The 15,464-nt window shown below is 52.5% G+C and overlaps 1 protein-coding gene across 1 annotated transcript in view; it reads right to left on the bottom strand.

Annotated features, from left to right (window-relative positions):
* TSPOAP1 (TSPO associated protein 1) overlaps positions 1–6,470 on the bottom strand; it is a 45,248-nt gene extending 38,778 nt beyond the window's left edge. Inside the window, exons 1-5 of the mRNA XM_044673015.1 lie at positions 6,078–6,470; positions 4,531–4,638; positions 4,074–4,202; positions 3,135–3,314; positions 1,789–1,968 (exon numbers count right to left, since the gene is read on the bottom strand). Coding sequence (XP_044528950.1) covers positions 1,789–1,968; positions 3,135–3,314; positions 4,074–4,202; positions 4,531–4,638; positions 6,078–6,470 — 990 coding nt within the window. The remainder of the gene's footprint in view (positions 1–1,788; positions 1,969–3,134; positions 3,315–4,073; positions 4,203–4,530; positions 4,639–6,077) is intronic.
* Positions 6,471–15,464: the final 8,994 nt, after the last annotated feature.

Below are 15,464 nucleotides of genomic sequence, written 5' to 3'. Positions count from 1 at the left end.
ACTAAATAGGATTCTGTCCTGTCCTAAGTGCCCTTCAACAGACAGCAGAGAATTTGGAGAATGATTCACCTGCCACCTCAAGGCTTTGGGATCCTTATCTTACAGAGCTGAGGGAGGAAGTTCACCTGGACTTAGTAGAGAGAAGGATCAATGAATAATAATAGCTAATATTTATATATGTTAATTCATCCGATCCATACAACAATCCAGAGAGGTAGGTGTTATTATTGTCCCCATTTTACAGATGAGTAAACATTGGCAAACAGAGGTTAGGTGACTTGCCCAGGGTCATACAGCCAGTAGGTAACAGGATTCCAATTCAGATCTTTCTGACACTAGGTCCCACACTTTATCCAAACTAGACCTACCCACTTTCCAATCTCATCACCAATACCACTTCTTTCTACCCCCCACATCTCCCTTTTTGGGTCAGATCTCCTCTCATTCAGGCCCATTTCTCTGCTTCTCCAGAGAACAGGTTGAGTTCCAATCAAACACGGAGGGGGTGAAGAGCTGGGGGAAAGCTACACATTCAGGTGGGAGCATCTACTCTCACTTTACCCGGCTTGGCCATCGTGAGGCTAATGCTGTCCCAAGTCTAAGTCAGTAAGAAGAGGGTGAGGGTAAACAAGGCTGGACTTTTTCTTTGGGGAGCTGCTACCTCTCCCCCCACCTCAGCTCCCACCAGGGTCCCAAAGCTTTTCATCCTAGCTCTGCCCCTTTCTAGCCCCTCAGCTCCTGTGGTGGAGATGGCAGGGGAAACCCTCAAGTTTCTAAGAAGGATCAGAGTCTGAAATGGGGCTTAAGCTCTCCTCTCGCCCCCTTAGGGTGTTCCTAAACTCTCCAACCCATTCCCTATCCCCACCCCTTCCCCTCGGCTCCTGCCCAGCCCTCTGCCCCGCACAGCTGGAGGGAGAGCTGGGAGAGGGAGCCTGGCCTGCCCCCCGCACTCCTGACTCTGCGGGAGAGTCCCTGCATCATTGTCCCTGGGAGATCGGCTCCTACCTGGAGCTGGGACTGAGGACAGGATGGGGCACGGGGCGAATGCCCCTCAGAGCACTAGAGCCAAAGATGCCTGGCCAAGTGTGGGGAGCCAGGCCACTGGTGCTGGAGGAAGCGTCCCAGGCAGCAGGCTCAGCCCGGAGAGCGGCTGCCACGGCAACCAGAGGGATTTACTGGGCTGTACCACTCCGCTGGGGGGGAGGGGGAGGAGGGAGGACAACAGAGGCCTCCAAGGCACAATCCAGCTCAGCTGCAGAAAGGTTGGGGATGAACACATAGCTGCTAGCCCGGGCCGGGCAGAGAATCTAGACTGGAGGAGCGAGAGGAGGCCTTCTCCCTCCTGGCTTGGGGATGGGGGCTCCAGAGTGACCCACCAGAGCAGGTTTCTTGGGGTAACTAATAATGGGATGATGAGAAAAAAAGGATCTAGCTGGACCCAGGGAGTGTGGGGAATTACAAGACCTGATCAAAGAGAGGCAAGGAAGCTGGTAGAGGATGAAAACCAGAGTCCTTTGGCAAAATCAGAAGTTGCCTGGAAAGAGGCGACATTGTTGAGATGGGGCTGTTTGTGATCCTCTGTTTCCTTAGGAGGGCCTCTGCTGCCCCCCACAATTGATCTCACCTTTTCCTATCTCCAACTTGGGAGCTTGGGGGTACAGCAGGGAGATGGGGGCTGCCAGGATCCTAGGGCTCTCCCCTTCCTCAACCTGGTCCCTGACCTGAGGAGATGGGGAACCTCACTGCCATATACCCCATCAGGACTGGCCTTCTGCTCAGGGCTCTCACCTCCCCAGGGGCCCCAGGTGCAGGGGGAAGCACACTGGTGTCCAAGGGGCTGGGGGACCCTTTCGGGGGCACCTCCTGCAGATTCCTCAGGGCGATCTGCCGCTGCAGCCTCAGCACCTCCTGCTGGGACTCTCGAAGCAGCCGGTCAAAGTCCCACACATTCAGCCACTGGGGGCCCTCCTGCCACACAAAGGCCGGGCACCATGAGCGGAAATTGGGCAGACCAGGTCTCAGGCCTTGCCTACCCTCTCCCCAAACCCTTATTTCCCCTGAGCTCTACTTCAGTTTCCAGATATCCCAGACCACGATTCCTCATCCTCTCATTGTCATCCCCATACTCTGTGCCTCTGCCCTCCTTCTCTTCTGCCTCTCCTCCCTCAGCCTCAGGAAGGCATTCAGCAGCTCTGAACCCCACTCAACTTTTCACAGGCTGTATAAGGCAGGAAAATCTGGCAGGGGAGGCCAGGATTCTGCCCAGTGAGGGAGAGGTCTGTGAATAAGTTCACATCTACACGTATCTTCTCACCTCTCTCTCTCTCTCTCTCTCTCTCTTCTCTCCTCTCTCTTCCTATTCTCTCTCTCTCTCCCTCCTTCTGTCTTTCTCTCTCTTCTCTCTCTTTCTCTTTTTCTCCTCTTTTCTCTCTCTCCTTCTCTCTCTCTCTTCCTCCCCTCCCTCCCTTCCTCTCTCTCTCTGTCTTTCTCTTCTCTCTTCTTTTTCTCCCTCTTTTCTCTCTCTGTCTGTCCTTCTCCTCTCTTTCTCTTTTTCTCCTCTTTCTCCTCTCTCCTCTCTCTCTCTCTCACTTTCTCCCTCTTCTCTCTCTTTCTCCTTTCTCTCCTCTCGCTTTCTATTCTCCCTTTCTCTCCCTCCCTCTCTGTCTGTCTTTCTCTTCTCTCTCTTTCTCTTTTCTCCTCTTTCCTCTCTCTCCTTTTCTCTCTTTCTTCCTCTCTCTCTATAGATATAATATATAAAAATTAGGTCCTAGTCACATACATGTATTTGCATGCACAAGTCTATTTATGTCTACATCAGTACATTCATATATGAGCATCTGCATACACACCCCCCCAGGAGTGAGGCTCATCCCCTGTGGCTTAGGGCCCTCCTTTTCTCCCCTCCCACCTGGGCTGTTGCCGGGGAAACCCACTCCCCAGCATTCTCCATCTTCTGCCAACCTTTGCATCTCATTAGCATCTCATTAGCATGGCAATTGTCAGGTAGGCCCTGAGCAGAATTAAAGGGACAAGGGGAGACAGACCTCTTGGTGGGAACAGGAGAGTCAAAGAGATGCAGGACTGGCCAGAGAGGAGGGTCCGCTCCGTGCCCACCCCAGCCATGCCCACCATACCTTGCCCTCTGAGCTGAGTCGTGCTTGCAGCTCCTGACACTCCCTCTGCAGGTGAGCGATCTGCTTGTCCTTGGCCAAGAGGGCACTAGCTGTCTCACTAAGGTCACGGGCTCGCTGGCTGGCCAGGGCCTTCCTGGCCAGCTCCAGGCTGGCACCTGGACGGGGCATCGGGGCATTCACCTGTCCGGGGGTAAGGCATATGGCCAAGAGTCTTCTGGTTAGAACCTGGCTCCTTCTGTCCCTTCCTGCTCCTGCTTGCCAGCCCCTACCCAATAAAAGAGAGCAATAGGAGGCCAGAAGTTTGGGTTCAGGCAGAGACCAGCCTCTGCTGGCTGTCCCTGAATGAATTCTTATTGGACTGGGATGGGCGGGCAACCGAAGCTGCAAACATTCTTCCCAGAGGGATAGCCCTCGGGTTTCCAGGTTAAGGGCGAGGGGTTTCCCAAATGCTAAACAGGCCTGAAAGGGTTAATGAAGCAATAACTAAGCCTGAGAACAGCTGGGAACAGCTAAAATAGGGCTGCCACACTGATGGGTACTCCCTCACACAAATAGATGCACATTCCCGGGGCTGCTCAGCAGGCCTCCACATCAGACTCCCAGCACCCTACTCCCAAGCTTTGTTAAGGGGAAAGGAAGGGATTGTCTGGAAGCCCTTAGGCCATTCCCCCATGATCCCCAGTCCTCTGAAGCTATAGCTACAGATTTTGTCATTAGTCCATTTTGCTACTTCTCATTTTTCTGAGTTTATCGGGTTTCCCCCAGTGTTTTCCTGTCATTTTTCCAACTTCTAAGATTAGGACCTCTTCAATGAGCAGTTTCCCAGCCATCCACTGTCTCATTACCCCATCCCATAGTCCCTCAGTTGCCCAAGCCCCCAGCTTCCCCCTCCCTCACCCCCCACCTGCCCATCTCATGCCCCCGGGCCCTAGCCCTCACCATGAGCAAGTTGGCCTCCTGGAGCTTGTGGGCCCTCTCTTCTAGCCGTTTGGCAATGACTGCCAGTTCTGCGTTCTTTCTCTTCAACCTCCTCACCTTCTCCTCCGTCTCAGGGAAGCTGCTCTTTCGCTGAGAGTAGACCCAAGATTGGGTAGGGCCCTGCCAACTAACCCCTACACTAGACCCCTAGTTTCCTTCCTCAGGCCCCGAGGCTCTGTGCAACTTGGGGTCAATGGCTCACTCTCTCTGGGCCTTAGAATTAGTGTCACTCTCTGGGAAAGGGGGGGAGACACATCTGCCCCCAAGCAAGACGAGTTGGCCAGGGATGAGAGCTAAAAAGTCAGAATGCCTAGTTCCCATGCCTGGTTTCCCACCCACCCCCCCCACATCTCCCACCCTAAAGCCTTTTTCTTCTTCCTCAGGGCTGCCCCATGCTCGCATTCCCCCAACCTCTCACCAGCTGCTGGTTCTCCTCCTTCAGGATGGCACATTGACGTTGCATTTCACCTAGAGCCCTCAGCAGCTCCATGTTGGGCCTCACCCCACAACCTGAATCCAACCAGGTCTGACACAGGGAGAGGAGAAGGTATGCAGGCCTCAGAGAGAACCCCCACTTAGCGGCCAGATTGCTCCCCATTCCAAACACCACCACCACCACCTTTTACTTGTTGAGCAAGGGTCCTTAGCCTGGGATCAGAGGGTAGATCTCAGGGGCTCTGTGAACTAGGGTGAGGAGAAAACACATCTTTATTTTCACTGATTTCCAACTGAAATTCCGCATTTCCTTTAATATTTCAAAGCAAGATTCTGAAAAAGGGCTTGCAGACTTCACCAGACTGCCAAAAATGGTTAAGGACTCCTGTCATGGAGGCTACAGAGAGCTAGAAGACCGGAGGTGGGGGGCCTTTGTCCCAAGAGCCTTGGCCCTTCAGAGAAGCTCAGAAGGGAACCCAGGGGGAAATGAAGAGGTTTGCTTTAGTGTATTCTACTTTCCTGGCTCACTGGCACCCTTTGACTCCAGGCCTTTCCTGTCACCGTTGTCCCATGGTCTTCCCATCCTCCCCAGTGAGCCCAACTCCAGAGACCAAAATCATGGTTCACAGCGGTGAGCATGGGGACTCCAGCCCCTGGATTTTAATAGCTTCCTCAGTTTTCTCTCTCTCCACACTGCTAGGATTTTCTACCAACTCCAGCCCTTTCCACAACCCCCAGGGCTTCCCCCTATATAGGATGCCCAGGGGCAACTAGGTGGTTCAGTGGATTGAGAGCAAGTTCTAGAGATGGGAGGACCTGGGTTCAAATCTGACCTCAGACACATTCTAGCTGTGTGATCCTGGGCAAGTCACTTAATGCCCCTTACCACTCTTCTGCCTTGGACCCAATACATAGTATTGATTCTAAGATGGAAGGTAAGGGTTTAAAAAAAAAGAAAAGAAAAGAAATGATGCCCCTAGTCCCAGACTCCATGCATGGCCTTCTCTGACTTCTGTTAGATTTATTCCATCCCCCTACTGCCTCCTGGGAACCCATCCCTCCCCCCCAACATCTACTCCCTCTGAGCTTCCCTCCCACTTTCTTCCCCCTCCCTCCAAGAGCTAAGCAGTCCTCCTAAGGGACTCCCTAAGGGGGTGTGAGGGTGGCAAAGAAAGGCAGAATGAGGCAGAGGCAGACACTGCCAGTCAGGGAAAGAGGCAGACACAGAGAGACAGACTGACATCCAGAAAAGGAGACAGGCAGGTAGAGATGGGCAGATAGCATCACCTCGTCAGGCACAGAGCTAGACTGACAGAGACCCAGCGAGATGGGGCCTGAGGCAGGCAAGGAATGACAGATGCAGAGCCAGGCTCCCAGACAGGGAGGGAGAGGAAGACGCAGTGGGGCTGCAGTTCTGGCTAATGCCATGTGCTGAGACTGAAATGGCATCAGTCAGGGGTCCCAAACCCTCCCCTTCTCTACCCCCCCATGCCTCCCCCTAAGCCCAGTCCCTCCAAACGACCTTCTTACCTGGGAGGGATCCTCAGTCTCCCAACCCTGTAGCCTCCTCCTGATGGATCCAGGGCTCTTTGGGAGCTGGGTGGCACTCGAGAGGCTGTTTGCTCTGGGCGACACAGCCCCTTCCCCTCCAGATGGAGTGCCCTCCATCTGTCCAGGGCTCCCAGCGTCCCCAGGCTCTAAATTCTCCTCGGGGTCCATCTCTTCAGCCTCCAAAGCCACCAGGGCATCGCCCCACATTGGAGCTGTGCTCCCTGGCACACCCCCTGGGCTCGGGCCCCAGCCGGGCCAGGTGGGCAATGCCTGTGGTTCCATTGCTCCTTGCTGCCCTTGCTCCCTTGCTGGGGAAGGGGGCTCAGATCCTCTGTGGCACTGCAGGACCCCAGGGCCAAGGACCAGGGGCATCACCCCACCAAATGAGGGCACAACGTAAGGTCATATTGGGCCAGGACCACTTCTCCTCTGGTCAGTCTTCCGATTCCACCACAGTCGGTCCAAGGTCGGCAGCGAGAGAGCTTTCCTGCCTACGAAGGCAAGCCGAGCTGCTGGAATAGAAGCTGGGGCTTGTGTGTGAGTGTGCGCCAGTCGCCGTGTGTGAGCAGGAGAGGGTGTCCCTGTGGGGGCAATGCCAGGAGGCCAGAGACAGTTTAGCTGGATGAAGGCTTGGGGCTCGGTGGCAGTCTGTGTTGGGGATGTGTGGGTGGGAGGGGGCGTCTGTGTCTGTGTCTGCGTCTGTGTCTGGCTGGTGTGGACTAGTAGGTGAGTGTGGATAGCCTTCGTGTGTTCGAGTGAGTGTCCGTGTCTCTGTATCCTAGTGCCCCTGTGCGCTCACGTGCCCCCTTCCATGCAGGTGGTTCAGTATCTTTGGGTCTAGCTGGCCGTCCATCTGAATAGGCTTCAATCCCTTTCCACAGCCCAGACCAGGCTCTGTTTGGGGCTGGGGGCGGGGGTGTCGCTGGTTGCCTGCCCGGCCCCCTTCTCTCTCCCTGTCTGGCTCTGCTCTGCTCTGTGGCTCTTCTGGGTCCTAAGGAGGCCTGGGCCGATGTGCTGCCCGCCTCATAGTCTCTCCCTTAGAAGTCAATGGCTCAGCTCTAGGAAATCCTGGGTTCCCCAACAGCTCCCTGTGCCCCAAGGTCCTTGGTATGGAAGAGGGTCCAAGCATTGGGGTGTGCATAGAGATAAGGGGATAAAGAATGCTCCCCTCCCCCTCCCTCCTTCCCTCCTCACCAGCCAGCCAATGGGAAGCCAGCTGCCGGTTTCCATGGTGATGGCACTGCAATGGTGGGCAGGATGGATAGGCAGGGTCGGGGGCTGGGGGACTGGGCAGTCCACTCCTCCTGGGATCCCCTGCCTAGGATACAAACAGCACACATTCACACAGCTGCTTCCAAAGCATGCTTAGGGAACGAGATGGAATGGGATGATGAAGGAATTGGGAATGCGAGAACACATCTATCTCTTCCCTCCTCCCTCCTAGCTGAGAGCTCTGAGAGACAGCAGTGAGAAGAACGGAGACAAAAAGAGAAACAGAGGAGACAAGAGAGAGTGAAGGAGGAAGGAGAGAGAGAGAGACAGAGAGACAGAGAGAGAGAGAGAAAGACAGAGAGAGAGACACAGAGAGAGAGACAGAGAGAGAGACACAGAGAGAGAGACAGAGAGAGAAAATCAGGAACAGGAGAAAGAAAAAGGGAAAGACAAAGAGGCTGATAGTCTAACAGAAAAATGGAAATAGAAATACAGAAATAGAAGGAGAGATAGAAATCCCGGAATCCTTCACAGTTCCCTCTCTGTGCCTGTCTCTAAAGCCTACACATTTCTCAGAGAGAGCCCCCATCCTTCAAGTTCTTGCCTCTTTCCCCTCCGACTTCCAGGAAGTCTCCCCTCCTGTCTGCTCTCCCTCCTTCTCCCTATATATAGTTAGAAGCCCCTGTAGGTCAGGGATCCGGAGATACATTTCTACCCCTACGTGGAATGAAGAGGATGTCATTTGGAGAGGTCTGGTTGGAGAGTGGCCGCATGCCTGAACTGGATTATAGGGTTCAAATCAACCTAGGGACTCCTTGGGGTCTAGAATAGCATGTACTGGAATGGGGGGCCTGCTCTGCTCCCTATGTATCCCCCTCCCCTCTCTCCAGGGCTGGCCTCCACTGAACATGTGCGCCCTCGAGTGGCATCCTGGGGAACAGCCAACAACCGACTGATGGGGGCTTTCTCAGAATGGGTGATTCTGCCAAACTGATGTCGGTGTCACTAGGAAAAAAGGGAGGGGGCTGTGTTTATGTGTATGAGTAATCAATGTGTGTATTAATGAGGCACTGTATAAGCATGTTAACACACATATATGCATCCATGCATGTCAAAGTATATATATATTTGGGTCAATGTGTGCACATGTATATCTGTGTACCTACAGGAACAGAAAAGGAGACCAGAGGCCCTTGGGCTCCTTGGGGCACACTTTTCCCTTCTAGACCTTAGTTTCCTTATTTGAAAAATGAGGAAAATGAGGAGGTTGGACTAGGTCTTTCTTAACCCTAAAGTTTCCTTTCGGTACATTAGTATTTTGTATTGCCTCTGGGACTTTGCAGAGGGGGTAGGAATGAAGGGGGGGGGACAGATAGCACCCCCTGCTGTGTGTGCATGTTGTCACTTGCTAATGTAGCCCTAGACTGTAGGTGGGCAGATATTGAGTAAAGCTTGGGAGGGGGTGCAAGGAGCCATAGCCCTTGTGGGTCCTAGACCTTGCCCCTTTCCTGCTCTCCTGCGGTCCTACTGGTCTGAGGTTTTCATTTGCACCCAACCAGTGAAGACTCTGGCCTGCTTGCAAAGCGTTGGCTCAGCCTCAGGGTCCCCTTGTCTCCTCTCCAACCCACTCCACCCTACCCCAAAGATCAGTACATATAGTGGCATATAAAGGAAGTAGGTACTGCTGGGCCCCCATGGTGGTAGTGTCAGTTGCCCCCATCCCTGCCCTTCCTCCAAGTCCCAACCCCCATATGCTCCAGGACCTTGAAATGCCTCCCATATGCATTGCTTCTGATCCTCGTGGCAGCCCCTCTTTCCCTATCCCTCAGCCATTCAACTACCTGCTATCATCCCACGGGTAACAAAATTCCCAGGCAACAAGGAAAGGGGAATCAGTTCTTTATTGGTTGGAGGTCATTGGCACAATCATTGATTCCTTCCTCACCCCCATCATCTCTTCTTCCTCCTTGACTCCTGGGGCTTCTGGCTCTGCTGGGCCTCAGCTCCATGAGAACCACGTGTCCAAGTATCCCTGGGGATCTTCCCCAAATTTCAGGTAGGCCCCACCCTCCCAGCATGTCCTTATTTTTTGTGTGCATATTTATAGAGATTTTTAAAAGCATTTTTATTAGACTGAGAGCAAGTCAGATAGCAAGAAGTATGGATTTAGAGTTGTATAATTCTTTGGGTTCAATGAAATATTTGAGAAGGGATACAGACATATCATAGTGCTTTACTCATTTTGAAAGAAAAATGGAAATGAACAATAGCAATATTAACATATTAGATTTCTACACAAACTTAGAAAGCATTATTTCACATATATTATTCCAGGTTTGAGGGATCTGTGACCTCTTCAGTATGGGTATTCTCTCCATCAGTGAGGACTGATCCACATTCTGATCCATTCTTATCTGTAGCTTTTCATAAATCCCCCATAAGAAATTTAACCTCTCCCCACAGGACGCTGTTAAGGAACCACAAAGCACTACTGGGGTAGAAAGGAATGAAAAGAGGAGTCCCGAAGTTTAGGGGCTCTCCTCTGCCCACCAGGGAGTGACCTACTTTGCCCCCAAAGACTGGGGAGGTTTCTTATTCTGCCCTTAGGAGATGTTGCCATCCCAGCACTAGACTGAAGCACAGAGAAGTCTTCGGGGAAGGTATTTACCTGATCCTTGCTGCCACTAGGGCTGAGAATCCAGAAGATGGGTGGTGAGGGTGACGGACGGCGTGTCTCCGAAGCCCACAGTACACTCATCCATAAAGTAGGAAACACTACACCCTACATTGCTGTTAGTAGTGCTTTCTACTTTATGGGTGACTGCACTGTCTGTCTGTCTGTGTCTGTCCAGCTGGTAGGTCTGCCCACTTCCTCCTTCTGCCACCTGCTTTAGGAAAGACCCCCACACACACCCCTACCCCAGCCCCGGCCTTTGTTCTCATTCCAAATAGCCTTCCTATTAGCAGTCCCTCTCCCTAGCTGCAGACTTTGGGGACTCCCCCTGAAATGCAACAGGGCAGTGAGGGGACCCGCCCTAGGCCTCATGGGCAGTGACTCAGCATGGCGCTCGTCCTCCCCTCTCTCAATGCCCCCCCACTTCCTCTTTGGGTACATCTCCTGTCCTCCAACGCAACCCCCACCACCCGCAGCCATTTCCTGGCAGAAAAAGGTGTAGCCAGCGGCTCCCATGCAATTTACCCCAAACTCACCCAATTCCCACCCATTTCAATGGTCCTTACTGACTTGAAGAGAACTTACTTTCTACCTATCCTCCATCAGCCAGCGTGTGAAGAAGACGGCTACCTTCCTCAAGGCCTTCCTCAACTAGGCCTCCCTCCCTGGCTGCCTTCTTGTCTCACCTTCTTCTATGCAGCTTCATTTCAACTCTCAATTCTGAGGAGGCCCTTAGACACTCGGACCCTGCGGCTCTTTGATGGAGCCTGGGCGCCGGCCCGGTGGCCATCTTGGGCGGAGCGAGTAATGGAGGAGTCTGCCCCAGGAGGGGCCATGTGCCCCTCTGATGTCCCCAATTCCCATTTCAGAGCCTCTTTTCTGGCACCCACCGCTTTGGCCTCACTGGATCTCTCTGTCCACTAATGGCACTTTCTCTACTCTAGGACTGAGAGGCATTTAACCCATCCTAATCTCAAGAACACAGGAAACAGCCTCCCCTCTATCATGCCCCAAAGGGTACAGTCAGAATTCAAATCTGCACCCCAAGGGTCCCAGCTGGCCCTCGGGCCCCAGGCCCCTCCCCTCCTCATCCAGACAACTCAGGACCACCTGCCCTCCCTCAATTCCTCTTGCCGGCCTTCCTTTTACTCTTCCTGCTCTAACTCCTCACGCCTCCGCTTGCTCCCTCTGCCCCATCCCGTGTCCCCCACCTTCACTTTCTCTCCGTAAGGCCCGTCCTGGACCCCGCTTTTTTCGCTGACCTCCATCTTCCTCCGAGTTTTTGTGTTGGGGAGAAGGGAGAGAAGGAGGCGTGTGTTGACACTTACCTGGTGGTACTACCATGAGGAGGCGGGTTGGGTTGTCTAGGTGCTCCAGGCGCTGAAATGAGGTCCTCTCCTAAGCTGGCGCAGTTTATAACCCCACGGACCACGTGGGGCCAACCACAGAGTGATCAACCACCCCACAGAGCTGCTGGCTCCACCCCACCCCACCCCCACCCCCACCAGGCAGGCGGCCCCAGGAGATTAGAGAACTCCTCCCCCCACCCTAGTCCCTGGGTTGGCAAGACAGACTGACAGGAAACCGGTAGCAATGCTGGGTCGTAGGGAGAGCAAAGGAAAGGGGGAAGGGTATAGCAGAAGATACTCTGAGTAGATGGCATCAAAAGACCCCAGACCACAGAACCTTGCTCCTTCCCGCCATGGTACCTAGCAAGCACCCGGGGCCTCAGGTCTTTCTATTTCTGAGCCGTATATAGGCCTGGCTCTATCTCACCTGGGTTTGGGAAGAAGGCTTCCTCCATCCTACCGTGGACTCATGGTAGGATGAATCCTAGAGTGGAATAGAAGCCTTGACCCCTAGTATGAGGAAATGCCTCCCCTTTACCCCCCACCCTCCTCCAGTCTAGAGCCTGATTCAATTGTCCTGGCCAGGATGACTGACTGGGTAGCCAGAAGCCAGTGTCTAGGCCTCCTGGACAACCTCAGTCAAAATATTCCACCCTCCGGGCCTCAGTTTCCCCCAGAAACCTCCTTGGAGCACAAGGTGAGGTGGGAGGAAGACAGGAAATTACCTCCCTGTGGGGGCCCAGGACAAAAGGGAGTCAGAGTCACGGTTGGAATAGGACCAGGGGCTCGACTTCAGGATCCCTCTCCAAGCATGGGCAGGGAGGATCAGATAGGTCCTGAGCAGGAAGGATCATTGGAAGCCTTGGAAACAGTTTGAGGTACAGATCAAGAGCCCTTTTGGGGCCCCCTTGACCCACTCACTGGAACCAGAGGAAGCCTAGCCTAGGAACATCTGCCCAAAGCCCCCAGAAGCCCTTCCAGCGCACATCTTCTCCCCTTGGAGAGGAACGGGCCACACGGGTGCTCAGGGAGGGTGGGGGTCAGCAGAGAAGGCTGAGGTAGGGGAGAGATGGAAAAGGGAGCACCATTTTCTCTCTGGACAGGACAGGGTCGAATCTTCCCCTCCCCTGCCTGACAGCCATTTCTCCACCATCATGTTCTCCCGGTCTTAACCAGCCCCCTAAAAGGCCTATGGTGGCATACAGAGGGGCGCAGATGTAGTGAAGACAAAATGCTTAGGGGGAGAATGGGGGAAGGTTTGGGGTAACTGAAGAGACAAGCTGACCCCCTTACTCTCTACCCCCAAGAAAGGAGAGAGGAAGAGACTTGGGGGGGAGCTCAGGGGAGCAGCAGGTGGGGGAAGGGCAGGGCCCAGCGGATGTGGGCACCAGGCTGGAGGGCCCGCCCACCTGCCCACCCTTCCCCCTTCCCTCATGGGGATGGGGGAGGGAGAGAAAGACAAGAGGCAGCAGGAAGCAGCAGCCCTAGCACAGGGCCCCTGGGAGGGTGGGGGGTACAGAGGAGGAAGGGGACCTTAGCTGAACTGGAGATCTAGCAACCATGGGACACCAATCCTATCTATCCCATCCCCCCCACCCAACGCCAAAGTATCTCAAAAACCTTCCGATTAAGAGAGTTTAAGACTGTGGACACTCTGGAATTGGGAGGACTCAATCCATAGACATCTTCAAGAGAGCAGAGAAAGGGGAGAAGCTCTAGAAAAATCGAGTGCCCCTTAGCACAAGCCTCTTGGTCTCATGGGCTCCCCCTCTTGGTCCCTGACTCCACCCAGCCTCTCTCCCTCAGCTCTTAAGTTCATTGTCCCCAACTCCTGCTCCTGAAAGGATTCTCGGTCACACACCCAGACACATATCTAATATGGGAATGGGAGCCCCAGCCAGCAGCCTCCCCCAGTCGGTACACCTCTGGCGTCACCCACTCACAGGGCCCTCAGGGAGAAGGAAGGGAGAGAAAGATGGGGAGAAAAAGCAGCAGACACTTGGATGGATCACAGGATCAGAAGTGTGTGAAATGTGGAACTGGAAAGGACCTTGGAGGTCATTCCTACCAATCCCTTCATTTTACAGATGGGGAAACAAAGCCCTTAAAGAGGTTAAATTACTTTTCCCAGGGACACATCTCCCTAGTAATTAGTGTCTTAGAAAGCAGTGTTTGAACCCAGCACTTCCAGACTCTTAAGGCCATGTTCTGATCACCTTTCCATCTACCTGCTTAATAATGGGTCAGCTCAGGTCTTGCAAGCCATGAGAAAAGATGATGGTGGGAGAGTAGAATCATCCAAACAGAAACAGGGTGCTGGTCCTTTAAGAGACCCCCTCTCCAAGGTCCCTCACTCCCTATCCCCAGACCCTGGGTGGAGAGGAAGTGGCTGCAAGGGGTGATAAGAGGGATAAGAGTATCATGTTTGCGCAGTAACCTGGGTTCCTGGACTCCCACCCCTCAGATACTCTTTCTCTGAAACGTCACTTTCCCTCAGGGAATCTCCCCACTCCTGATCCCCTCAACAAAGCTGCTCCTTGTCCCTCCCCAAAGAGCTATTTGCCCTCCCACCCCAAAAGTACTGCCCTGGACGGGGTCCCTAGAAGAGATGAAGGGAGGCCCAGATCTAGGAGTCTCATGAGAAACCAGAACTGGGAGGTACCTTAGAGTCCAGCCTCTTCACTTCACAGATGGAAACAGCTAAGGCCCAGCAGGGAAGAGATTTGTCCAAGCTCATACAACTAGTGAGCAAGAGTCAAGATTCAAACCCAGTTCTAGGGACAATGAGCTTGTTGACTTGGTGTGCTGGAGCTGGCTCCAACTGACTCTAAAGAGCTGATGGTTTACACTTTGGAAATGAAGAAACACAACAAATCAGGGCTGGGGGCGGTAGTGGTTGCCTAGGCTTAAGAAAGTGATGGAGAAAACGTTAATAATGCAGATAAAACAAAACCACCCTCCGCCCCAAACTGGTTGTTAAACATTGCCCAGAACATCCCTGATTATTGACTTGACTTCTAGAGACTACCAACCCAGCATTCTTTCCACCATGACATTCTCTCTTTACAATATGAACATTTACTCCATTCCTCCTCCTCTGGAGAGATGTGTATGTGGGAATGTCTTTGGAGAACTCAAGACTAACTTAGCCCAACTTATCCCAGCACATTCCCCAAAGCTGAAAGAACTTCGAGTATAGGTCCTACGATGACCAGGGACTGGCCTACCATGGGCAGAAGAGCAACTGCCGAGTCAAGAGAATTCTTTTCAGCCATAGTAACTCACAAAGTGAGTCATCTAAGGTGGAAAGATCCTGATGGATGAAATCATGGCTTTTCAGCATATTGAAATCTATGAAACTTTATATGAATCCTGGTTTGTTTGTTTTTTTAAAACCCTCACCTTCTATCTTAGAATCAATACTGTGTATCAGTTCCTAGGCAGAAGAACGGTAAGGGCAAGGCAATAGGGGTTAAGTGACTTGTCCAGGGTCACACAGCTAGGAAGTGTCTGAGGCCACATTTAAACTCAGGACTTCTTGACCCCAAGCCTGGCTCTCTATCCACTGAGCTACCTAGCTGCCCTCTTGCTCTAGGCTTTGTAAAATTAAATTTTTTTATTTATTTTATTATTTTGTTGGTTTATTTATTTATTTGTTTGTTTGTTTGTTTATTTATTTAATTTAGAGTATTTTTCCATGGTTACATGATTCATGTTCTTTCTCTCCCCTCCTCCCACCCTACTCCCAGAGGCAACAAGCAATTCCACTGGGTTTTATTTGTATCATTGATCAAGACCTATTTCCATATTATTATTTGCAATAGAGTGATCGTTTGCTCTAGGTTTTTAATCAAAGTTTGTGGGCAGGTATGTCTGTCACCTGAGCTACAGTCTAATTGATTTTACCTAGCCTTGGGTGAGAAGCCTCTCTCCCAAATACTGGCCACCAGGTAAATGATTTTGGGGACACTGGAACTCACGAAGAAACCTAGGTTTGAGATCTGTGAAAGCATTCACACTGATGAAAGTATCCATACTTGAGATTCTGAGTGTTACTGCCACCATTCACTCAGTAAAACTACAATAATTCCCTACTATCACTAGGATCCAATAAATAATCCTCTAGTTTTT

The sequence above is a fragment of the Gracilinanus agilis genome, chromosome 4 (genome assembly GCF_016433145.1).
Source record: "Gracilinanus agilis isolate LMUSP501 chromosome 4, AgileGrace, whole genome shotgun sequence".
NCBI classification, from domain to species: domain Eukaryota; kingdom Metazoa; phylum Chordata; class Mammalia; order Didelphimorphia; family Didelphidae; genus Gracilinanus; species Gracilinanus agilis.
This window is presented reverse-complemented; position numbering and strand designations above follow the sequence as displayed.